General features: G+C 43.2%; 1 protein-coding gene across 6 annotated transcripts in view; it reads right to left on the bottom strand.

Annotated features, from left to right (window-relative positions):
• The window catches only part of exd3 (exonuclease 3'-5' domain containing 3), a 137,622-nt gene that overhangs the window by 105,819 nt on the left and 5,463 nt on the right, over positions 1-26,340 (bottom strand). For 2 of the 6 annotated variants that reach the window (XM_052037326.1, XM_052037330.1), the window contains exons 2-3: positions 17,192-17,258; positions 4,955-5,019 (exon numbers count right to left, since the gene is read on the bottom strand). In XM_052037326.1, coding sequence (XP_051893286.1) covers positions 4,955-5,019; positions 17,192-17,225 — 99 coding nt within the window. In that variant the 5' untranslated portion in view covers positions 17,226-17,258. Of the gene's footprint in view, positions 1-4,954; positions 5,020-12,236; positions 12,321-17,191; positions 17,259-21,501; positions 21,571-26,009; positions 26,045-26,340 lie in introns of those variants that run through there. The other 4 variants (XM_052037328.1, XM_052037327.1, XM_052037332.1 and 1 more) reach the window with 4 other exon arrangements.

Genomic DNA, 26,340 nt, shown 5'->3' with positions numbered 1-26,340 from the left:
GTTCTCTCCTCCCCCCAGCACTGAGGCACTAATTCCACACAGCTGACTACATTGGGCAGGGCAGGCCATGCCATCCCATCCACATATCCGACACCAGGCTCCTGAAACAGATACTCTATTAAGAGCTCTGTTGCAAGAAAGAGTTACCAGGTGGACAGAAGCAAAGATTCCAGAATGTGCTTAAAGCTTCCTCAGAAAAAGCTCTGACTCCTGGGAATCCTTGGCCCATGACTGCTCTCAGTGGAAGAGGAGCATTTAAGATGATACTGAGAACCACAGGTGCACGCATTTGAAGTACACACAAGCCCAGCACAAACAGTGGCAGAACCATGCCACCTCACCAACTACCTGCCCCATCTGTGGGAGAGTCTGCAGTCTCTACACTGACCTCATCAGTCGCTTCAGAACCCACAAAATTAGAGTGGAGGAGGTCTTCCTCGATCCTGAGGGATTGTCCAAGGAGGACAACCTGGGCCTCTCCTCACTGTCTGGGGAGAAATGTCTCACCAACTAGATCAAGAGGATCGTCTTTCTCTCTCTCTCTCCTTGTGAGATGAATCAATGAATCATGGAACCATTCACACTTGTAATATTAATCCAAACTTTCTTTACAAATTGCAGTTTGTGTACATCATCGAAACATTTAATACTAGAAAAAAAACAAAGTTTGCAGCTCCACAGTAAATGTCAATGACACAACTCTGATGACACAAACTGCCGAAGAGTCGATCCCCGATAATGCAAATAGCACAGAAAGAGACCCCAATAATATAAATAGCCACAGAGGCTCCCAATAACACAAACCCACATAGAATGAGATCTTTGACAGCACAACCCCAACAGAGTGAGACCACGATAACACAAACTCCCATAAAGTGAAACTGAGTGAGTGAAAAATACCATCTCTTCTTAACAAAACTCCAGAATTCATTGAGGAAAAGTTTCAATGCAGAACCAAACACTCAGATCTTTGGAAAAGGACTGCTTTTACAGAGTACTGAACTTCGGAATTTGTTGAGGAAAACTATTTCTTTACAAAACTAAACTCAGGAATTTGTGGAGTGGGACTGTTTCTCTATTTAACTAATCTCCAGAATTTGTTTCTCTAGAGAACTAAACTTAGATATCTGGTGAGTGTGGGATTCTGATGCACAGAGGAAAGAGATGTTGCTCTGTTCCTTTAAAAAGCAAGAGACTGGGAAACATGGGGAGCTGAGAGTGGGAATAATGGAGTGAAAGTTGTTGAGGTATGACATCACTGGAATACACGGACTGGTTGCTGCCAGCACAAGGCAAGTAGCCAGTTTGTGGTTTGTTGCTGAGTGCTTTTGTTTTGAAGCTCCGTTTATTTCTACCACGTGAATGAACCCAATCAATGGAGGTATGCCTGGGCACATCAAACGCATGGAATGCATGTTCGTGCCGTGTGGGAACTCCAGGAAGTTTTGAATATCCTGAACAGCCTCAGGTGTGGGGAATGCCACCAGCTACAGAAGTTCGAGCTCTTGGTTTCGGAGCTGACGTCACTACAGCCCAATCATGAAGCTCTGTTCCGTGCATTGCATGTTTCAGGAAGTCATCATCCCAGAACTCAAGAGGGTACCAGCAGAGAGGAACTGACAATGCAAGGATGCATTTCTGGAGATCCTTAAAAGCACCTTACTCTCTCAACAATATTCGGTTCTGAGTACAGATGGAGGGATGTTTCCCCACGGAAAAGTAGCCACAGCCAAGACCACTGCAATATGGTTTACCTGGCCTGTCTATATCCCCTTGCTGCCTCTGCCATGGAGATATTGGGGATTCAATCGTTCGGCCAGCTGACAAGCAGTGCTGCAGTGGGAGTTGCAAATCCAGCATGGTATTTGCCTCCCTAGTGCCAGGATCAAGGGTATCACTGAGTGAATGCAGAACATTCATCCAAAATTACAGAGAAAAAGAGTAAGTAAGGCAGATGAGATGAAGGCACCAATAAACACATGATACTCTAGCTATTATGGAAACATGGCTTGAGGAGACATAAAGATAGCACCTGGTCAGATGGCTTTCTGATGAGAGGGGCAAGACAAGCAGACAGTGGCGACAGCAAGAGGGTGACGGAGAGAGGAGAGGGCGGGCGAGAAGAGAGGGTGAATCGGGGGGGGGGGGTCGAGAGGAGGGGGCCAGGGTGAGAGAAGCAGGAAAAGGAAGAGAGGGGTGGGTGGGAGAAGAGATAATGAGTGCAGCAGTGAGAGGAGTGGACAGAGGCAACTGGAACAGGCAGGGAGGCTGAGAAGAGCAGGCAAGTGTGGGAGTTGAAAGAGTGGGTAGGTTGTCAAGAAGTGGCAGTGGGGGAGGTGAGAGAGGGGCAGGGGAGACGGTGGGGCAGGGAGAGATGGGGAGCAAGAGGGCATTGTGGCTCATATGTTTCACATACATAAGAACAGGAAGAAATCTTGATCAAGATCTTCGTGTCCTCTTGAGCCACATGCGAGATCCCGAAGGACTGGCGAATAGCTAATGTTGTTCCATTATTCAAGAAGAGAAATAGGGATAATCCTAGAAACTATAGACTGGTGAGTCTCACGTCAGTGGCAGGGAAGCTATTGGAGAGGATTCTTAGGGATAGGATTTATGAACATTCGGAAAACCATGGCCTAATTAGGGACAGTCAGCATAGCTTTGTGCGGGGCAAGTTGTGTCTTACTAACGATTGAGTTTTTCAAGGAGGTGGCAAAGGTGATTGATGAAATTAGAGCTATGGATGTTGTCTACATGGATTTTAGTGAGGCATTTGACAAGGTCCCTCATGGGAGGCTCATCCAGAAGATTAATATGCATGGAATCCACAGTAACTTGGCCACTTGAATTCAGAATTGGCTTGCCCATAGAAGACAGAGGGTAGTGGTCGATGGGACTTATTCTGGCTGGAGGTCTGTGACTAGTGGTGTTCCTCAGGGATCCATACTGGGACTTCTGCTGTTTGCGATGTATATAAATGACCTGGATGAAAATGTAGATGGGTGCATTAGTAAGTTCGCAGACGATACAGAGATTTGTGGCATTGTGGATAATGTAGAAGATTGTCAAAGGATACAGTGGGATACAGATCAGTTGCAGATATGGGTGGAGAAACGGCAGATGGAGTTTAATCTGGCCAAATGTGAGGTGCGCCACTTTGGGAGATCAAATGTAAAGAAACAATACACTGTTAATGGCAAGACCCTTAACAGTGTCGATGTGCAGAGAAATCTTAGGGTCTAAATCCATTGCTCCCTGAAAGTGGCTGCACAGGCTGATAGGGTGATAAAGAAGGCGTATGGCATGCTTACCTTTATTAGTCGAGGCATTGAATTCAAGAGTTGGGAAATTATGTTGCGGCTTTATAAAATTCTAGTTAGGCCACATCTGGATATCTTGAATTATATTCAATTCTGGTCGCCCCTTTATAGGAAAGATGTGGAAGCTTTGGTAAGGGTGCTGAAGAGGTTTACTAGGAATGCTACCTGGATTAGAGGGCATGTGCTATGAGGAGAGGTTAGACAAACTTGGGTTGTTTTCTATGGAGCGGCAGAGGCTAAAGGGAGACATGATAGAAGTTTATAAGATTACACAAGGCACAGATAGAGTAGACAGCCGGTATCTTTTACCCAGACTCAAAATGTCTAATACTAGAGGGCATGCATTTAAGGTGAGAGGGGGTATGTTCAAAAGAGATGTGTGGGGAAAGAATTTTTTTCTTACACAGAGTGGTAGGTGCATGGAATGCGCTGCCAGGAGTGGTGGTGGAGGCAAATACGATAGGAGTGTTTAAGAGTCTCTTAGATGGGCAGACGAACATGCAGAGAACGGAGGGATATGGATATTGTGTAGGCAGAAAGGATTAGTTTAATTAGGTAGTCTCTCTTCTCCCCCTTCCCATCGGGTAGAAGATACAAAAGCCTGAAAGCACGTACCACCAGGCTCAAGGACAGCTTCAATCCTGCTGTTATAAGACTATTGAACTCTAGTACGATAAGATGGACTCTTGACCTCACAATTTAGCTCGTAATGGCCTTGCACCTTGTTGTCTGCCTGCACTGCACTTTCTCTGTAACACTTTATTCTGCATTCTGTTATTGTTTTCCCTTCTTATTACCTCAATGCACTGCTGTAATGAAATAATCTGCATGGATGGCATGCAAAACAAAGTTTTTCACTGTACCTTGGTACATGTGACAATGATAAACCAATTTACCATTTAATTACTAGATTAATTAGTTTGGAATAACATTGTGGGCCGAAGGGCCTGTTCCTCTGGTGTACTGTTCTGTGTTCTAATTCCACATCTCGTTTGTTTGCCTACTGATCAATTATCTGATACCTGCAGAAACCCCAACAATGCCTGAGCCAGGTAAATAAACAACTGAGTGTAAATTGTTGAATTACAAGTCTTCATATTGACTAAGGAACATCAGTTAAGGGCTAGTAAATCCCTGCTTCACCTGTAAAGAGCACTTGGGGTCACAGATATTGGGATGGGAGATGGTGAACGGAGGAGATAAAAGGACAGGTGCCATGTCTGTATAGCAGGTGTGACAAACATAGAGCGATCTGTCTTCATTCCTGCAAATTCACCTGAATGGTCTCTCCTTCCTCCAGAAACCAAAATGATCTGTTCAAAACAATATACCTGACTACTCCAGCCAGTTCCGATAACAAAATTGGAACTCATAACACGATGTGAGTAAAGGTAAAGAACTGAGCCATTAAATCAAAATGGTTTGCAGTTTTCATAGTTTTGCATCATTGCTCCTTTTCTGAAGTTTTCTCCCGTTCCTAACTCCGGCCTCTGCCTAAATTACAATTTCCAGTGCAAACCTACTTCATACAATCAACACAAACTTACATGAATAATGCTCCCCCATGTTTTGCTGCAGACACACACTGCATAAATCCAAGGCCTATTGTAAGGTTCTATCAATAGGGGGCTTACCTCATGAATCTCCTTCTTTGTCCAGTGTGCTTGCAGGATGCGAAGCAAGTGAAGAGGCTCCAGGCCTGGGGAGAAATAGATTAATTGCTTGTGACAGGATGCACTTGAGACATTGTAGTATTGTTACTAAGCACAGAATGGGCACTTTGTGTCACCTTGAAAACTGCTAACTTTCAAGCTGTCACTCAAGATTAGTGGCCAAATCCCGTTCACAATCTAAACAAACCTCCAACAAACATCACGATTGGATGATTTTATTAATCCTTGTTGGGGCTGCAGGACTGTCACTGCTCAGTAATGCTAGAGGTGCACTGTCTAACACTATTAAACAAACTGCCACACTACACAGCAGATCTGTGTGTTAAGTACAGCAAAGTAAAGACAAAGAGCGCAACCATTTCTGAAGTGGGACCAGTCTGTGCAGTAGGAGAGGAGGCGGAACTTATTTAGTCAATTTCTTACTTAACATTATTTCTCATCCACTCTGCCTATCAACTTTCACCTTGCCCCTACTCGTCATCACTCACTTCCTGCCCAAGAGTGATGTCATTGGACTGGTTTTAGTTATAGAGTCATAGATTTTTGGAGGACAGAAAAAGGCCCTTCAGCCCGCCTCTTCCATGCCGACCAATATGCTGATCCACGCTAGTCCCATTTTCCTGTGTTTGGCCCACATCCTTCTATTCCTTTCCTATCCACATACTTGTCCAAATGGTTTTTAAACACTGTGACTGTACCTGCCTCTACCACCTCCTCTGGCAGCTCGTACCGGACACCCACCACCCTCTGTGTGGAAAAACTTGCTCTTCACGTCTCCTTTAAATGTTTCCACTCTCACCTTAACCCCATTGTCCACTAGTTTTCTACCCTTGGAAAAAGACATGACTGTCTACCTCTAACTATGCACACGGTATTCCAAGTGTGGCCTAACCAATGTCTTGTACAGCTGTAACATGATATTCCATCTCTTACACTCAATATCCCTGCGTATGAAGGCAAGCCAGCTACACGCCTCCTTCACTACCCCATCCACCTGTGTCGCCTTTTTCAGGGAGCCATGAACTTGCACCCCAAGGTCCCTCTGTATATCAACACTTCTAAGATCCCTGCCGTTTACTATACATGTCCAGCCAGTATTAGACGACCCAAAGTGCAATACCTCACACTTGTCTGGGTGAAATTCCGTCTGTCACCGCTCCACCCAATTTTCCAGCTGAACTATATCCCCCTGTACATTTAGGCAACCATTCTCATTATCTACAACTCCACCAATCTTTGTGCCACCAGCAAACATACTTATCAAACCACAGTCATTCTCATCCAAGTCGTTTATATACACATCAACCACAAAGGTCCCAGTACTGATCCCGGCAGTACACCACTAGTTACAGACTTCCAGTCAGAAAAAACAACCCTTCATCACTTTTCTCTGCCTCCTATCACCAAGCCAATTTTGGATTGTTTGCCAAAACACCTTGGATCCGATGTACCCAACTTTCTGTATCAGCCTACCATGTGGGTCCTTGTCAAAAACCTTGTGGAAGTCTGTGTACACCATGCCTACCTCCTTGTCCTCATCAATTTTCTTAGTAACCTCCTTCCAGGCAGGATTTCCCAGGTATAAACTAGTCAACACCAGCTCTCTGTTAACCGTCTTTCCTTGAGAGGTTTGTTCCTGCCCAACACCCTGCTTCCCTCTCCTCTACATCCACCACTTCTATCCTCACCAAATCCTCCATCCCTTCTCCCCTTCCCACCCTCGGGCTCACCCACTCCTTCCCAAACCATTTCACCATGCGACCCGCCCCTCCCCCTCAGCCATCCAATGCAGCTTCACCAATTTCACCAACCTCTCCCCTCCCTTAACCCCACTGTTTCGTTCTCCCTTCCCCAACTACCCTTCTCTCCCCAACCGTCCCCCTCATTCCCACATCTTTTTCTGTCATTTGCTCCCCTTCATTTCTGCCGCCTGGCTTACTGAACCAAACAAAAAGATTCAAATCCCAACCAGAGAATTTAAATTCAATAGTTAAATAGATATTAACTAATATTACAGAACAATATAAATAATAAAAAACAGCACTAAGAACAGTGTTCATGAAGCTAACAGATCATCATAGATACCCATCTTCTTCACCAACATTCTTCTGCCACCCCAATCTGCTCCAGCCCAAATGTGTCTCCAGATCCACAGAAATGTGGTTGTTTCTTCAGTGCTATATGACATGGCCCCATGGGTCACTCAGTTAAGGAGGTTATTATAGATGGACAAATACATAATAATGAAAAAGAGAATGAAAAGGTTTACCAGAATGGCACACAGAATGAAGGGCCTAACTTAGCTGCAACCACGCAGAAGCTGGAGTTTTTTTCTTCTTAAAGCAGAGCTGTAGCTGCTCAAAATTAAAAGAGGCTTTCATAGAGTTAATAAGAAGAAACATTTTAGTTGCAGAGGGTGGGTAATCAACAGACACAGATTTAAAATAATTAATAAAAGCAATAGGTACTGAGGAGACTTTTTTTTATGCAGTGTGTTAAGATCTAGAATGCGTTACCAGAAAGGATGATGGAAACAGCTTCAATAACAACTTACAAAACAAACCAGAACAAGCATTTTCGTTCAAGATAAGCCAATGCCTTCTCAAGACAAATTAGCGATGATTAATAACTGCTGGCCTTGCTAACAATGGCCACACTCTGTAAAATGAATAAATAAGTAAAATAGGACAGCTGCCAGGCTCCGGGAACAGATCAGGGGAGATGGACAGCTTTTTCAAAGAGCAGACTTGCCACAATGGGTCGAATGGCCTGCAGTACCCCTCAAACCTGCTCCACCATTCAATTTCAAGGCTGAACCGAATGCAACCTCAACCCTGCATTCCCATCTACCCGCAATCACCTTTCAGCCCTTGCTTATCAACCACCTATCTGATCCTGCCTTAAAAATATTCACTGTCATTTGACGAAGATATCTCCAAAGACATCACTGTCTGAGAGAAAAAAATTTAGCCTCAACTCTTTGTTAAATGGGTGACCGCAGCACAGTAGTACCATCGGTTTTGCCACTGGGGAAGAAAACAAGAATAGAAATTGAAAGACGCTTTGAATAAATAAGCAGCGTTTTACAGTGAAGCTTTAAACAAGGAAGTAGCAGTATTTGCCTTTACTGCAGAACTTGACTGCCCTCAGCTGGTACGACAGGATACCCACTATTTCTGTATAAATTGTCTGGACCACTGTGCAGGAGCCTGTACTGTTGTGTGAACAGCTACAGGGTATCTATAACAAGTTATGTACCACAGGGATGGGTGCTGGGACCTTTGCTGTTTGTAATATTTATAAGTGGCTTGAATGAGAATATAGGTGTTATGGTTAGTAAGTTTGCTGATAACACAAAAATTGGTGGAGTTGTAGATAGCGAAAACAGTTGGCTAAGGATACAGCAGGACATAGATCAGCTGGAAAGTTGGGTGGTGTGAAGGCAGATGGAATTTAATCCAGACAAGAGTAATGTAGCGCAATTTGGGAGGTCAAATTCTCATAGGACCTCAGAAGTGTTGACATACAGAGAGGCTTTGGGATGCAAGTCCAAAGGTCCCTGAAAGTGGCAACACAGGTGGATCAGGAGTGAAAAGGGCATTCCGCACGCCTGCCTTCATAAGCCAAGGCACCGAATATAAGAGTTGGGACATCACGTTGTAGTTGTACAAAACATTGCTTAGACCACCACACCACACGAAGTATGTGGTAGCAATCAAGTGCACAAGAGATTCACCAGGATGTTGCCTGGAATGGCTGTAGTGATAAGGAGAGATTGGATAGGCTGGGTTTATTCTCAGCTGAGGGGTGACCTTATAACATTGAGGGGCATAAAAAGGGTAGATCATCAGAATCTTTTTCCTAGGGCAGGGGAGTCTAGACGGGTTTAAGGTGAGAGGGGAGGAATTTAAAGGAAATCTGACACAAAGAGGTTTACAGGCCTAAGGTGGTCCACTGGGGTTCGCGTTGATAGGCATCAGGTTCAGCACGAACGAGATAGGCTGAAGGACCCATTTCTGTGCTGTATGTTTCTATAATTTTATGATTGCCTCATTGAAATTATTTCTTCATAGCTTGACTTCACTCTCTTTCTCACTTACAGTACATCTGTAACACCTCTGACACCCTCCACCACTTCCACAACTTTCAATTTCCTGGTTCCAATTGGCTCATCTTTACCACAGACGTACAATCCCTCAATACCACTATCTCACACCAGGATGGCCTGAGGACCCTCTGATTCTTCCTTAAACCGAGGCCCAACCAGTTCCCCTCCACCAGCACACTCATTTGCCCGGCTGAACTTGCTCTCATATTGAACAACTTCTACACTTACTTTCTTGAGGCGAAAGAACTTGGTGTAGGTTATCTATCTGTCATAATAATTCTGGTTTTCTCTCTCCACTGATGGAACAGTACATCACAGAACAGGCCATTGGCCCAAGATATTGTGCTGATCTTGATGCCAATTTATACTAAATGTCCTCATCCTGAGTATCATCCATATCCCTCCACTCCCTTCATATTCATGAGTTTATCTAAAAGCCTCTTAAACTCCAGCAAACTGCCTGCTTCCACTACTACCCCTGGTAACCCATTCCAGGCACCTACCACTCTGTTAAAAAAAAACTTGCCCTTCACATCGTCTTTAACCTTTCAGCCTCTGACCTTAAAAGCATGTCCTCTGGTGTTTGATATTTCTACCCTGGGGAAAAGATTCTGATCGTCTTCCCTATCTATGCCTCTCATAAATTTAAAAATCTCAATCAGGTCTCCCCTTAGCCTCCGACACCCTAGGGAGAACAACCCAAGTTTGTCCTAACCTTTTCTGATAGCTCATACCCTCTAATCCAGGCAGCATCCTGGTAAGCCTCTTCTGCACCCTTTCTGCAGTCTCCACATCCTTCCTGTAATGGGGCATCCAGAACAGCACACAAAACAAAAAAGTGTGGTCTGACTAAAAGTTTTATATAGCTGCAACATGACTTCCTTTCTCTTACACTCAACACCTCTACCAGTGAAGACAAGCATGCCATGTGCCTTCTTTACTACCTTATCCACTTGCATAGCCACTTTCAGTGAACTATGGATTTGGACCTCAACATCCCTCTCTACTTCAATGCTACTTATGGGCCTACCATTAACTGTATACTTTCTCCTTTCATTTGACCTCCCAAAGTGCAACACCTCTCACTTGCCCGGATTAAACTCCATCTGCCACTTCTCTGCCCATATACCTAATTGATCTATATGCCGCTATATTCTTTGATAGTCCTTTACACTGTCCACAGCCCCACCAATCTTAGTGTCATCCACGAACTTGCTGATCCACCCATCTACATTTTCATTCAAATCACTGATATATATGACAAACAACGGAGGTCGCAACGATTCTTGCGGAACACCACTGCTCATGGACCTCCAGCCAGAATAACTGCCTTCCACCCCTACTCTGTTTTCAATGGGAAAGCCAGTTCTGAATCCAAACTTGCAGTTCACCCTGGATCCCATTCACCTTTATCTTCTGAATCAACCTAGATGAGGGAGCTTATCAAATGCCTTACTAAAGTCCATATAGATAACATTCACTGCCTTACCCTCATCAAGCACCTTTGTCACCTCCTCAAAATATTCAATCAAGTTTGTAAGGCATGACTTGCCCCACACAAAGCCATGCTGACTGTTCCTAAGCCGACCATGCTTTTCCAAATGCACATAAATCCTACCCGAGTATCGGCTCCAATAGCTTCCCTACTACTGACATGACGCTCACTGGCCAATAATTACCTCAATTATCCCTATTTCCCTTCTTGAATTAAGGCACAACATTTGCTACTCTCCAGTCCTTTGGGACCTCGCCTGTTGCTGGTGCGGATACAAAGATCTTTGTCAAAGCCTCAACAATCTCCTCACTTGCTTCTTTCAATATTCTGGGATATATGCCATCAAGCCCTGGGGACCCAGCCACCTTAATGCTTTTCAGAAGACCCAGCACTACCTCCTCCATAATCTCAAAATGTCCCAGCACGTTAGCATGCCCCCACTCTGCTCTCACTATCCTCCAAATCCTCCTCCTGTGTAAATACTGATGCAAAGTACTCATTTAGTACCTCAGCCACTTGCTCTGACTCCAAGCACAAACTCCCTCTTTTATCTTTGAGTGGACCTACCCTCTCCTTAGTTATCGTCTTTTTCTTAATATATGTATAAAGTGCCTTGGGATTCTCCTTGATCCTGTTCGCCAAGGACATTTCATGGCCTGATACTGCCTGACCTGCTGGGCACTTCCGAAATCTCTGAACTGCATTTCAAAGCTTTTACCTATCCCTTTGTTTGCCTCGCTCCCTAAATTCCCTCATTAATTTATCAACCAGATGGCTTCATCAGCAGTTTACAACCATGACCTCACCTTATCAGAGATATTCTCTTTGTCCCATTAATACCTTCCCTGCAACTTAAAACAAACTTATTTTCTCTCTTTTCCAGTTCTTATGAAAGATCTTTACCCTTAAATGTTAACTCTGTTTCTCTCTCCACAGATGCTGCCTTGACCTGCTGGGCGTTTCAGGCATTTTCAGCCCTGGAACCAATACCAAAACTGGGAAACTTCCCTTCATTTGCTGAGAGAGCGTGCAGCAAATTTATAAGAATGTTGCCAGGACCAGAAAATTGTTGTCCGAAGAAAGAATGAACAAGGTAGAGTTTTTCATTGAAACAAAAGCTGAAGAGTAACTTAACTGAAGTGTATAAAATTATAAGGGCCTTGATAAGAGAGACCCACTTCCCTTAGCAGAGAAGTCATACACCAGGGAGCACAGATTTAAAGTAATCTTTTTCGCCTGGAGGATGGTAGGTTACTGGAACTCATTGCCTGAAAGGATGGTAGAAGCAGGCACAGTGGTGCACAGGCAAGCATGGTGGTGTAGTGGTTAGCGTAACGCTATTACAGTGCCAGCAACCCGGGTTCAATTCCAGCCGCTGTCTGTAAGGAGTTTGTACATTCTCCCCGTGTCTGTGTGGGTTTCCTCCGGGTGCTCTGGTTTCCTCCCACATTCCAAAGATGTACGGGTTAGGAAGTTGTGGGCATGCTAAGTTGGCGCTAGAAGCATGGCGACACTTGCGGGCTGCCCCCAGAACACTCTACGCAAAGATGCATTTCACTGTGTGTTTCATGTACGTGTGACTAATAAAGATCTTATCTTATCATCACATTTAAACAGTATATGAAGAGCTAATGACCTACAGGATAACAGACCCAGGCTGGATGATGGCATTGGGCTGGGATATTATTATTTCAACCAGCATAAATATGGTGGGTTGAATGGCCTCCTTATGTATCATAAATTTTATGATGATAAGACAACAAGATGCTGGAGAAACTCAGCAGGCCAGGCAGCATCTGTGGAGAAAAGCAGAGAGTCAATGTTTCAGGCCAGGACCCTTCTTCAGGACTAATGGTCAACACTTCGGGTCAGGACCCTTCTTCATAAATGTTATCATTCCCTGTCCTCACTCAAATGACTGTGGCAGCAGGTGATCACATTCATTCTATAGAAACACCACTCATTTAGTTCTCCTTTCATGCAAGAGGCTGTCTCAGATTTAAGTAGAAACTATCAATCCTCTGCTCCAACTCTGTCGATAACAAGGCAGGCAGGCAGTGTCAGCATGGAGGTATTCAATTGCTAAATAACAAGGCAAGTGTGCAGAACATGCTCAAGGAAGCAGTGGAACAGGAGCTCACTAGCTCAAGTCGAGTGAAGAGCCTGGATTACTGTTCCTGCTATGATGTAGTCCCCATGTCTTAATTATTTAGCGACGTCTGAATTTTATCCTGGCTGTACTTAGTATTCCAGACAAAAGGAAAAGTCACAGAGTATGTTACACGAACATGCTAAAAAGCCAACATTAAAGTGAATATAGAGAGCCAGAAGGCATAGCACAACTAGTACAGAATGCAGATGACAACAACGAAGGGAACATGGAACGAGATGACGTGATGTCAAAAACTGAAATAGCTGAGATCGAGTCTTCGGCTGTGAGGCTGTCCATCAGAGAAGTGTAAGAAAATCTGGATGAAGCACTATGCCATCCACTGGAGACTCAGAGGAAAGAAATAACTGAGTCGTTAGAAGAGTACAACCAAAAAAGCAAAGAAAAAATAGGTTTTAGCAATTCATGACATTGATGCAAGAAGCCAAAACAATCAGACAAAAACCATACAAACTCAATCAACTGGTCAAAGTTCAGAATGTAAGTTTAGTTCATATTGAAAAAGATCATAACTGAACCACCAAAATAGTGGAGTTATCCCATAATATTGCTACCAAACCCCAACGCCTGCCAAAGGTTTTGTAGCCAGTACCATACACCCGACAACCTCGAGCCGAGGCTCCCTGCACCCGACAACCCCGAGCCGAGGCTCCCTGAAGAACTGAACCTGTTTCAGAGGGTTATTGCATCCCAGATCTATATCAGATAGCTCCTGCAGCTGTAGGATCTGTATCAACAGGTGCCTGTAAATATAGAATCTCTGTCAAATATTTATTCAGAGGCTACCTGCCGTCCAGAACACAGAGGTTTCCTGCCATACAGTATCTGCAGCAGACAGTCATCACATCCCAGAATGTGCATCAGAGGTTGCCTACACCAACAATCAGCACCAGAGGGTCCCTGTATACAAGAATCCATGTCAAAGTGTTCCTGCTTCCCAGTATCTGTGTCTGTCTCTCAAGCCCACAGTCACTATCACAGGATTCTTGCATCCCAGAATTTGTAAATGAGTGTCAACCCATCCAGGAATTTGTATCGGGGGCCCTTCTAACCCACAACTGGGTGTCCCTACATTTCACAATCTGTCAGAGGCTTCCTGCACCCCACAACCCAAGTCAAATTTTTTTACAATTCTCATTGTTGCCTATTTTATCTTCCCATTTTATTCCCTGCCTGTCAGATTTAGCTCTTGTCCAAACTATTAAAATGATTTTCATCATACAGTATGTCTTCTATTATCATCTTAAAGCAAATTATTTTCTAGATGTTTCTCTATGTTAACTTCTCCCATCAGCTCTGGTTCATTCCCCATTCCTGGAATTCCTCCTTCATTAGGCTTTTCTCATATAAAAAGGAGTCCTAGATGCATCGTATGAACATCATTCATAGAACACAGGAACAGTCCTTTCAGCCCACGATGTTGTGCTGAACTAATTAAACACCTAACCAAACTAGTCCCTTCTGCCTACACAATGTCCATATCTCTCCATTCTCTGCACATTCATGTGCCTAAGAACCTCTTAAATGCCTCTACCACCACCCCAGGCAGCACATACCAAGCACCTAACACTCGGTGTAAAAAAACTTACCCCACACACCTCCTTTGAACTTACCCTCTCTCAGCCTAAATGCATGCCCTCTAGTATTAGACACGTCGACCCTAGGAAAAAGATACCGGCCGTCCACTCTATCTACGGGGCTCATAATCTTATAAACTTCTATCAGGTCTCCCCTCAGCCTCCGCCGCTCCAGAGAAAACAAACCAAATTTGTTCAACCTTTCCTTGTAGCACATGCCCTCTAATCCAGGCAGCATCCTGGTAAACCTCTTCTGCACCCTCTCCAAAGCCTCCATATCCATCCAACGATGGAGCGACCAGAATTGAATGCAATACTCCAGATGCGGCCTAAGCAGAGTTTTATAAAGCTGCAACAGAACTTCCTGACTCCTGAACTCGGTGCCTCAACTAACAAAGATAAGCATGCCATATACCACCTTTACTACCCTATCCATTTGTGCAGCTACTTTCAGGGAGCTATGGACTTGGACCCCATGATCCCTCTGTACATCACTGCTGTTAAGGGTCCTGCCATTAAAAGTGTACTGTCTCTTTACATTTGATCTCCCAAAGTGCAACACCTCACACTTGGCCACACATTAAACTCCAAGTGCCACTTCTCCGTCCATATCTTCAACTGATCTATATCCCGCTGTATCCTTTGGCAATCTCTACACTATCCACAATGCCATCAACCTTTGTATCACCTGTGAACTTACTAATCCATTATTCCATGTTTTCATCCAAGTCATTTATATACATCGCAAACAGCAGAAGTCCCAGTATGGATCCCTGCAGAACACCACTAGTCATGGATCTCTAGCCAGAGTAAGTCCCATCGACCACTACCCTCTGTCTTCTATGGGCAAGCCAGTTCTGAATCCAAACAGTCAAGTCACCGTGGATCCCATGCATCTGAATCTTCTGGATGAGCCTACCACGTGGGACCTTGTCAAGCGCCTTACTAAAATTCATGTAGACAACATCCACAGTTCTACCTTTATCAATCACCTTTGTCACCTCCTCAAAAAACTCAATCAAGACATGACTTGCCCTGCCCAAAGCCATGCTGACTGCCTCTAATTAAGCCATGGTTCTCCACATGCTTCTTTATCTCCTTTACCTATCTCTTTGATCCAAATGATATCAGGATAGCGGAAGTGCTTCATGATTCTATGTTTTATACTCATTTCCCTAATTTGCCCCAATATTTCTTCCTCCACCTTTCTCTGAGTAATTTGTAGAACGTGTTCATTAGTGTGATTGATCCTTTATTACCTTTTATCTCCATTGATTATGAATTCTATTTTTATCTTCATTAATGGTACATCCCTTTTTTTGACTGCCATTATATCCCTAATAAGAACCAACCCTTGTCCCTCCCTTTTTTTCCCCGAGTATGTTATATCCTGTATTGTTTAATTCCTAATCCTGGTAATTCGGTAGCCAAATCTCAGTAATCTCTATCATGTCTGGTTTCTCCCAATGAAAGAATGGCTCCAGTTTCCCTGTTTTATTACAGACACTCTGTGGAGTTTAGTAGGATTTCCTCTCATTTTATAGTTAACCATCGTATTAGACTGCTGTTCAATAACTTTATTTGTTCGCTTGGCATCAACATACTCCCCTACTTTTTTCCCTTTGCCCTTTCCTGTTTTATTTATATTTAGTCTGCTTATGCGTTTTGTAGATTCCATTCCATCCCACCCCCACCATTAGTTTAAAGCCTTCACCATCTCCCTGTTTACCCTTCCGGCACCCTGAATACCTTCCTTATTACCAACCACACTGCCAAACTTGGCTGAAGTATGCAAACATTTAAAATGTTACCCCTACATTTCAATCCAAATCATTAATGTATACATGGGAAGCTAGGGACCCAGCAGTGAGTCTTGCAGAACCCTGTTACATGCAGATTGCCAGTCCCTGTAGCAACCATCACTGAGCCGTGTTTTAATCTCTGTAACCTTTTCCTTCTCACGTGTCCATTACCTCTACCTTGATTCTTCTCTTGGCCACCTACACCAGGGGTAATTTCCAACGGCAATTAATCTACCATCAGCATGCTGGAGGAGGAAGCCACAACATCCAAGAAAAACCTACACAGTCACAGGGAGAACATGCAAACTCTACACCAATAGCACTGGAGGTCAGGATCAAGTTCAGTTCACTGGAGCTGTGAATTAAGAGCATCAACAACTACTGCAAGTCTAGGACAGTGAATTTGAGCATGCTATCTGTGGTCACATCACAACTAAATGTGATTGCGTTCTCAACTCAGTTGTCCACTGTGATCAAAATCAGGAGAGGGACTGTGATCAGAGTAAGACATCCCCATCTCATAGTTAGTAGTTCTGTAAATGTAGGACATGCTATATATTTTTGACTGTGACAGTATTTGTTACAATTTTTGTGGTAGTCGTCACAACTGAGGTACATTTAGCATAATCATGAAAAAGAACAAAGATAAGAAAGGGGTAACGTTTCTAAATTGGGATAAGGTTAATTAGCTACTGTAAATTATCCCAGCATCGGTAAATGGAGAGAAAAAAATCAAAGGGGAAGTTAATGGATACGTGAGAGAGACTATGTTGTAGGGCTACACAGAAATAAGAAAAGGAACAGGACTGATGGGGTGACTCTGATGGAAGATGGCATGAACCTGATGGGCCAAATGGCTCCTTTCTGTGTTCCCACACGTAACTAGCAAAAGTCACCCGTACCCCACAGTGTGAAAAGCAGACAGAGAGGGTGGGGAAAAACAGGGGAAAAATGAACAATGTAGAAAAAACATCTAACTGCATGTAGTCTATTGCAATAGATCCTTCCCAGCACTGACATTTCAGTCACATTGTTACACAGAATACCTGCACAAGTACCAGTACATGGGTCACTCATCATCGGGCTGGGCTTCAAATTCAAGCCAACAAGATCCTGAAACAAAAGAGCACAAGCCAAAATCAGTAGACCTAGATAGAGCTGGAGAGTCAGAGTTCTGTAGTTCTTTGGGTTGATGGACGCCTCTTGTATTTCCACCACTTCCCAGACTTCAGCTCACGCTCCCCTCTCCAACAGAACAGAGATCGTTTCTTTGGTCCTCACCTTCCACCCCACTACCCTCCACATCCAGCACATAATTTTTTGGCATTTCCACCAGCTGCAATGTGATCCCACCGCCAGTCACATCTTCTCCTCCCCACCCCTTTCAGCTTTCCATAGGGACCACTCTTTCCGTGACTCCCTGGTCTTCTCAAACTCTCCACATTGTAATGTGAAAGGTCATGGCTGTCACGTGACACCATCGAGTACTGGTCGAAAGTAACACCACTGTCAATCAGGGTCGAGCTCCACCCAGCTATTAGCAGCACACTCTGACCATTGGTCCCCGTCCACACCTCTCATACTTGGCCATGACTCATTGGACTTCTTGAATTACCTGAGCTAGCTCCACCCAGCTCTCCAGCACAATAAAGGATGCCACATGTGTGGCTCTTCCTCTTTTGATTGCTGCCGGGGTCGAAACCACGTCAAGGGACCAATGGTAAGAGTAAGCGTATCCAGGGTTTAGGGACATTCTTAAGTAGATTCCCAGTAGCGTAGAGCCATTGTCTCTCCAGAGGCAGGGAGAGTTCAGGCACCGCATTGAGTTTTTCCCTTGGTCCTGTTCATTCTGTTCCCACGTTTGTCTTTGTAAATAAATCCTTTTTAAAGTCCAAAGACTGTGTCCGAATTCCTCTGCCTTTGAGACTCGAGAGAACCTTCTCCCACAACACACAGCCGTCCCCTGGCACTTTACATTGAACAGTACAGCAGAAGAACAGGCCCTACAGCCCATAATGTTGTACCGAACTTATTAAATTAGTGATTAAGCGCCTAACTAAACTAGTCCTTTCTGCCTATACAATGTCTACATCCCTCTATTTTCTGCATATTCATGGGCCTATCTAAGAGCCTCTTAAATACCTCTATCGTATTTGCATCCACCATCAACCCTGGCAGTGCATTCCAGGAACCTACCACTCTGTGTAAAAAAAAAACTTGCCCTGCACATCTCCTTTGAACTTGCCCTCTCTCATCTTAAATGCATGCCCTTTAGTATTAAGCATTTCGAACCTGGGAAAAAGATACTGGCTGTCTACCCTATCTATGGCTCTCAGAATCGAATAAACTTCTACAGGTCTCTCCTCAGCCTCCACCATTCCAGAGGAAACAACCCAAGTGTGTCCAACTTCTCCTCAAAGCACATGCCCTCTAATCCAGGTAGCAACCTGGTAAACCTCTTCACCATCCTCTCTAAAGCTTCCACATCCTTCCTATCATGGGGCGAATAGAATTGAATGAAATGCTCCAGATGCAATCAAACCAGAGTTTTATAAAGCTGCAACATAACTTCCTGACTCTTGAACTCCATGCCTCAATTAATAAAGGTAAGCATACCATACGCCTTCTTTCCACCGTATCAACCTGTGCGGTCACTTTCAGGGAGCTATGGACTTGGACCCCAAGATCCCTCTGTATACCAAAACTGGTAAGGGTCCTGCCATTAACTATGTACTGTCTCTTTACATTTGATCTCCCAAAGTGCGACACCTCACACTTGCCCGGATTAAACTCCATCTGCCATTTCTCTCCCCATATCTGCAACTGATCTATATCCCGCTGTATCCTTATGCAATCTTCTACACTGTCCACAATGCCACCAATCTTTGTATTGCCCGCGAACTTACTAACCCACCCATCCAAGTCATTTATATACAGCAGAGGTCCCAATACAGATCCCTGCAGAACACCACCAGTCACAGACCTCCAGCCAGAATAAGTCCCATTGACCACTACCCTCTGTCTTCTACAAAAAGTTCATTCTGAATCCAAATGGCCAAGTCACTGTGGATCCCATGCATATTAAAGTACAACACTTGTTCCTGCACCTCCTTCCTCACCATCATCCTGGGACCTAAACATCTACATGAAGCAAAGATTCACGTGCACTTCCTCCTATCTCATCTACTGTATTCAGTGCTTTCCATATGGCCTTCTCTACATCAGAGAGACCAAGCATAGACTAGGCAACTGGCTCACAGAGCACTTGTGCACTGTTTTCAGTGTCTATCCTGAGCTCCCAGATGCATGCCATTTCAACTCCCCTTCCCCGAGCAACCTGCCATCCTCAGCTTTCTCCACTGCTGGCATGAGACCCAATGCAAACATGAAGAGCACCTCATATTCCACCTGGGTAGTCTCCAACCCAATCCCATTGAATTTTCGAACTTTAAGTAACCCTTCCCTCCTGAGTCTCCCCCCCCCCCCCACCACCCTTCTTCAGATCCACTTAGATCCTCCCACCCTCTATTTTTTTCCCATTTAAACCCCCCCCCCCTTGCCCAGTTTTGTCCCCCTCCCCCACCTGGTTCCATTGAAGGTAAGTCAGTCTCAGAGCAATGGAAGGCATTAAAGAAGGAGATTCATGGCGATTAAAGTTAACACATTCCCACAAAAAGAAATTGGACTGCCAAATGTAGAGTCCTATGGATGACAAACTACACACAGGATAAGAAAAAAGGGAAGCTTATTTCATGAGAGGCAGCAAGAGCTTCCTGCAGCAGAGTGTCTGGACGAATAAAGAGTGTAGCAATGAAGTTAAAAGATCAATTAGGAAAACACAGAGGGCATGAAAAAAAAATGGCAACTAAAATCAGAAAAAGTCCAAAGATGCTTCACAGACAGAGTAGGACCTACTAGAGACCAAAAAGGTAACCCACATTGAAGGCAGAGGATGTGGGGAAGATTTTTAATGAATGTTTTACAGCAGTTCTCATGACAGAAGTTCTCAGTACTGCTGGGTTTACAGTTAAGGAGACAAGTGTGAAATACCTAATGGAATAAATATAGTAAGGGAGAAAAATCTTTGAAAGCAGATAAGTAACCAGGCCCAGATAAAGTTGTTAATAGAAGCAATGGGGAGAATTGCAGAGGCTCTAACAACAATTTTCTAGCCTCCCTGGCTACAGGAATGGTGCCCAGAGTATTGAAGGCCTGCTAAAGTTGTATCATTGTTTAAAAGGAGAGGGAGGGATAAACCAAAAAATTATAGGCTAGTTAACCAGTTAGTTAGTTAAAAAGTAGACAAGTTATTGGAATCAATTCTAAGGGTTGTTATAAACTTAATTTAGAAAGGCACAGACTAACCAAGAACAATCAGCTTAGATTTGTTAAGAAAAGGTCATGTCTGATTAATGATAATACTTTTTAAGACAGTAACAAGGAGGGTCAGTGTATTTGAAATAGTCTACGCAGATTTTGGCAACGCTTTGGACAAGGCTTCACACAGCAGACTGATCAATAATGTAAAAATGATCCAAAAGAATGTGGCAAATTGGATCCAAAGTTAACTCAGAGGCAGGAAACAAAAGGTGGTGATTGACAGGTTTTTGTGACCAGCATGTTATTACTAGGTTCCACAGGGCTCTGTATTCAATCCCATGTCTTTTGTAACGTATAATAATGATTTGGGGGGGGGGGGGGGGGGGGGGCATGATAAGAAGCTTGCAGATGATACAAAAATTGCCTGTGTGGTTTGAAGGAAGATATAGATGTTCTGGTCAGTTGGGCAGAAAAGTTGGAAATGTAATTGAATCCAGAAAAGTGAGGTAATGCATTTGGAGAGATGCAACAAGGAACGAGAACGTACAGAAATAGGAGGATACTGAACGTGTGGAGGAACAGAGGGAACTCGGATTCTATGTCTACAAACCATTAAAAGATAGTGGTTAAAAGTGTTTATGGGATGCGACTAGTTATTCTTGAGTAATACATGGTAATCTAGTCACCACATTACAGGAAAGATGTGATTCCACTATAGGTTGCAAAGAACATTTAAAAGAATGTTGCCAGAACTGGAAAATTGTAGCTATGGGGAAAGATGGGGTGGGGTGCTGAGACGAGACTTAACTGACTTGTGTAAAATTATGATGGGCCTGGGAAGAGTAAATACAGTCCTATCTCCATTACCAAAGGAATATAGATTTAGGATAATGGGCAGAAGGATTAGAGGATTTATTCAGACACGTAGTGGAGTCTAGAACTCACTGCTTGAGGCTAGTGGAGACAGAAACCATCATCACATTTTAACTGTACTTGGATGTATACTTGAAGGGCTGTGACCAACAGAGATACAGACCTGGTACCGGAAGTGGATTAGGCTGGGGAGCCTTTTCTCAAGACAACATGGTAAAAGTGTTCTTCAAATCTATAAAAGTTTGTTGAAGAGAGAGAGCGTGAGAGGGGGAGGGAGGGAGGGACATGTAGGTCAGATACAGGATCTACAATATTTATAGATATTAGAGTCAATATCAAGGGGTCTAAGACATGACAGATATTTAGCAAACTGGGAATTTAGTAAAAAAAATCACAAATCCTGTTTCAATGAGGAGTGCAGAGGGCATGAGGCATGTTGGGAGCAGTACCAGGCATACCTAAAAATGAGATATTGATGAAATGATGAAACACAGCACTACATGCATGTTAAATAGCAAAAACAGCAGAGGGCTACAGGCAGAGCTAAACAATGCAATGAACAACAAATCAGATCAAAGCTCGGCAGTGCTGCCACATCTAGCTGTGATTGATGGTGGACAATTAAACTGCTTAGGTAGAGGCTCCAAGAACATCTCAATCCTTATTGATAGCACGTGACTGCTGGAAACAAGGCTGGTGTATTAGGAATGCTGTACAGACAGATGTACTCAGTAGATGATCCACCTTAACTGCCTCCTGATACTCCCACCATTGCAGAAGTCCTCAGACAATTCGATTCACTCCTTGTGATGTCAAGGGACAGCTGATAGCGCTTAATACAGCAAAGGCAATGTGACCAGACAACATTTCCGCGAAAGAGCTGACAGTCTGCAGCCCAGAACTAACCGTGTCTCTGTTCCAGCAATGGCATCTAGTGGAAAATTGTCCAAGTCTATCCTGTTCACAAAAAGCAGGCCAAATTCAATATGTTTAATCAACCCCCAATCAGTCTACTGTCAATCATCAGCAAAGTGATCAAAGGTGTTGTCCACAGTGCTACAAGGCTATACTACCTTCCAATAAACCGTTCATTGATATTGTTTGGGTTTACCAAGGACCATTCATCTCCAGACCTCCCTACAGCATTGTTCAAATATATTAAATTCCATTTGCAACTCTGCAGCAACACATGTATGCAGGAAGATCTAGCCAATATTCAGGCATGTGCTGTAAAGTACAAGTAATAATCATAACACAGAAATGCCAGGCACTGACCATTTCCTACTAAAGAGAACCCAATTATCTATCCTTGAAATTCAAAGTCATCACCATCAACATCCTCTGAGTCACCAACGGCCAAAAATAATGTAGCTACAAGAGCCAGTCAGCAAGCAGGTACGTTTGGCCAAATGGGTCATCTCTTGATACACCAATAACTTTCTGCTATGTACAAGGAATATCATCCACTTGCTTGGATGTGTGAACATTCAAGAAGCTCAATACTATCCAGGACAAAATGACCTACCTGACTCATAACCCATTCAGCACAGGTGCAGATTGGCTATAGTGTGCAAAATGCACTTCAGGTACTGGTTTAGTCTACTCTGGTAATACATCCCATATCCACAATGTCTACCACCATGAAGGATATGGGGATCAGGCAGATAGACCACCACTGCCTGCATGTTCCACCACAAGTTTTCCACCATTCTATCTTGTTGTTCCATCAACATGCTGGGTCTAAATCCTGATACTCCCTCCCCAATAGCACTGTGGGGGGAGGTGGGGGGTGGGTACCAGGATGGCAACAGCTTAAGAACATAGCTCACCACCTTTTCAAGGACAAGAAAGAATGAGGAATAAATGCTGACTTTGGAATCAATGTCCAGATCCTGAAGAATGAATAAATAAAAACGGTGCCTGCAGAATGAAATTACAGATGTAGAATCCAGAGAGTGATATTAGAGATGTACCAATTGACTACAACAGGATAAGATACAGGGTAGATGGAATTTAATACAGAGCAGGGTTAGATAATACAATTTAGCAAGAAAAGGGAGAGACAATGCAGTTCTAAACAGGGTGCAGGAGCAGAGGTACCTAGGGGTTCATATGCATAGATCTTTGAAGATGATGGACATATTGAGAAAGTAATGAGCAAAGTAAATGGGATCTTGGGCTTCACAAATATAGACGTTGAGTACAAAAGCAAGGAAGTGATGTTGGACCTTTATAATGCTCTGGTTAAACCACATCTAAAATATTGCTGTTCTGGTCACCACATTCTGGAAGGATGCAGAAGATTTACCAGAATGGTTCAAGGGATGAAGGATTTTACCAATGTATTAGACTAGATGCAGCACTCAATACAATATCTAAAGACTAGAATTAGAGAAATGAAGAGAGCACAGTATCTGAAAACTGATTTTAGGGATACAGATCAGATGCAGTATCAAGGGACATTAAAGGCATAATCAGGTGGAAATCAGGAAGTTGAGAGTCTCTACATCAGGTACAGTAGAGTCAGATGCAGTAAAGAGAAATGTAGTTCAGGAACAGCATCTTAGGACAAAGTGACAAAATTGCACACTGTATTGGGAGATGGATTACAGGCATGGGCCAGGAATGAGAGATCATAGACATACATCAGATAGAGACTCAGTCTGAAGATGCACCTCAGGAACAGTTTGTAAGTAGTGAGGTTAAATACATAATTCAGGGTAAGTATCTATGACTGGTCAAGGACAACAATTGGAGACTAAAATGACAGAGGCGGCCAAGGACAGTAGCTGGATGCTGTGATTAGTACATAGATCAGATACAGGAACTGGGAACATAATAGAATACTGGGCCAGGTGGAGTATCCAGAAAGTGATAGAGGCATGGGTCAGATATACTGTAATCTTAGAAGACAGATTAGAAACAGTTAGACTCCTGATATTGTCCTTATGCTTTTCTTCAAGTATTTCTGCAGAATGGACAAACAGATTTTGTTAGCGACTGTAAGAAAATAATTTTATCAATCTGTAAATCTAAATGTTGCCAATATCTTCCAGGAAATTGACTACGCAAGCTCACACTGCAAGATCTTGCCTCAACTAAAAGCATGGATCTGGAAGAAACTATCAAGTCCATATCAAGACCTTCAAAAAACAATTAAAACTTACTCATTTGAAACCATGTTTTTATAAATTTCAACCACTGAAAAAAGTAATAGAAAAAAAATTAAAAACCTGAGAAAATGAGGGGCCATTCATTTAAAACTGAGGTATGTCAAAATTACTTCTCTTGGAGAGTAGTGAATCTCCAGAATTCTCTGTCCCCTGGGGCAGTGGAAGCCGGATCATTTGATATATTTAAGGTCGAGACAGATAAATATTTGAAAGTGAGGAATTGAGAGTTCTGGGGAACTGGCATAGAAGAGGAGTTGAGGCCAGTGTAGATCAGCCAGGATCACATTCAAGGCTCGAGGGGGCTGCTGGCCCACTCATGCTCCTACTTTCTTGTGTTCTTCTGAATAATGTTATTAGTCCATTTACAAACTAAAACAAACAACAGAGGAAATTCCATTATGAAAGGTTTACATGAGCAGTTTGATGTTAAGTCAGGCTTTGTCGGATTGCAATCAAAGATAAGGAGGTAGACAGTAAATGAGCAATAGAAGGACCTCACAAGAGATATTTCAGGCATTGCATAATGCTGGAGAGTGAGATCAAAATGAAACCGAAAAGAGATTCTTAATATAAATGTCAGATTCAGAACACTTTACCCAAATCTCTGTTCTTCACATTCTCATATTTTCTTATGACAAATGAGGCCATTAGGCCCATCAAGTCTATGCCGGGTCTCAGAGCATTCCCATCAGTCCCATCCCCTCACATTTCCCCATAACCTATTCTCCCTCACATTCCAATCAACTCCTTCTGATTTTCCTGCCACCCACCAACACCAGAAGCAATTTGTTCTGACCAAACAAAATGTAACAGTCCCTATATGTCAGCATTAAATTTCATCTGCCCTTTCCAGTAGCCTGTCCATATTTTCTTGAAGTTTATTACTATCCTTTTCATAGTTCACTATGTGGTCATGTTTCATCCTAGCTGCAAACTTACAAAGTGTACCTGTACACCCAAGTCATTAACATTATCAAGAAAAGCAGTAGTCTTAGTACCAAGTCCTGGGGAACCCACCGTATACTTCCCTATCATCAAAATATTGACCACTTACAACAATTTTTGCACAATTCAAAGCGTCCCTATCAAGCTGTACATTTCACATGCACTTCTGAGGATTTAAACTGCTATTGAGTGCTCAGTGGTGGTCTTCCTCATTGGTCTGTTCTTCACATTGATGATATTTAATATGCTCACCATGTGGTTCCTTTGAAACAGTACAAACCATTCTCAATAACAACTTGCACACCCTACAATGCAAATTTTCAAACCCGGTACTTCAAATCAAATCAAATAAACCTAATTCAGTCAAGATAGCCATTTTCTTATTCCACCGTAACAAATCTCAGTCCAACAGAATTCCAAATGTACAGATTTGTGGAAAAGTAACACACAAAAGACATCTGCAGTACTCTGAAGTCACTTTAGATTGATCTCTCATTACAGCCATCACTTAAAAATTAATGACACAAAGAGTAAACATTATAGAGAATCTTACTGAAACATCCTGAGGAAATAATCCTAACGAATATAGATCAGTCCAGGCCCTGGTACACTCTGCATCTGAGTACTGTGCTTCTGTCTGGTCCAAAGTCCTCACACCTGACATACAGGTCAATGGCTCTATGCTAATAAGACCTTCTCTAAAATCAATGCTGACGCTGAATATCCCTCCCTGGCCTTCCATTTTCCTGTCACTAACTTGCTCTCCCATTCTCACTCTGGCCTGCCTTTGGACTCCTGCACCATTCCAACAAAACTCAACATACACTTGTGGAACAGGATAACTAGATAAATTACAACCTTTCAGGCTCAACAACAAATTCTAC

The sequence above is a fragment of the Pristis pectinata genome, chromosome 23 (genome assembly GCF_009764475.1).
Source record: "Pristis pectinata isolate sPriPec2 chromosome 23, sPriPec2.1.pri, whole genome shotgun sequence".
In the NCBI taxonomy this organism is placed as follows: Eukaryota; Metazoa; Chordata; class Chondrichthyes; order Rhinopristiformes; family Pristidae; genus Pristis; species Pristis pectinata.
The sequence above is the reverse complement of the archived record's forward strand: the minus strand, read 5'-3'. Positions and strand labels throughout refer to the sequence as shown.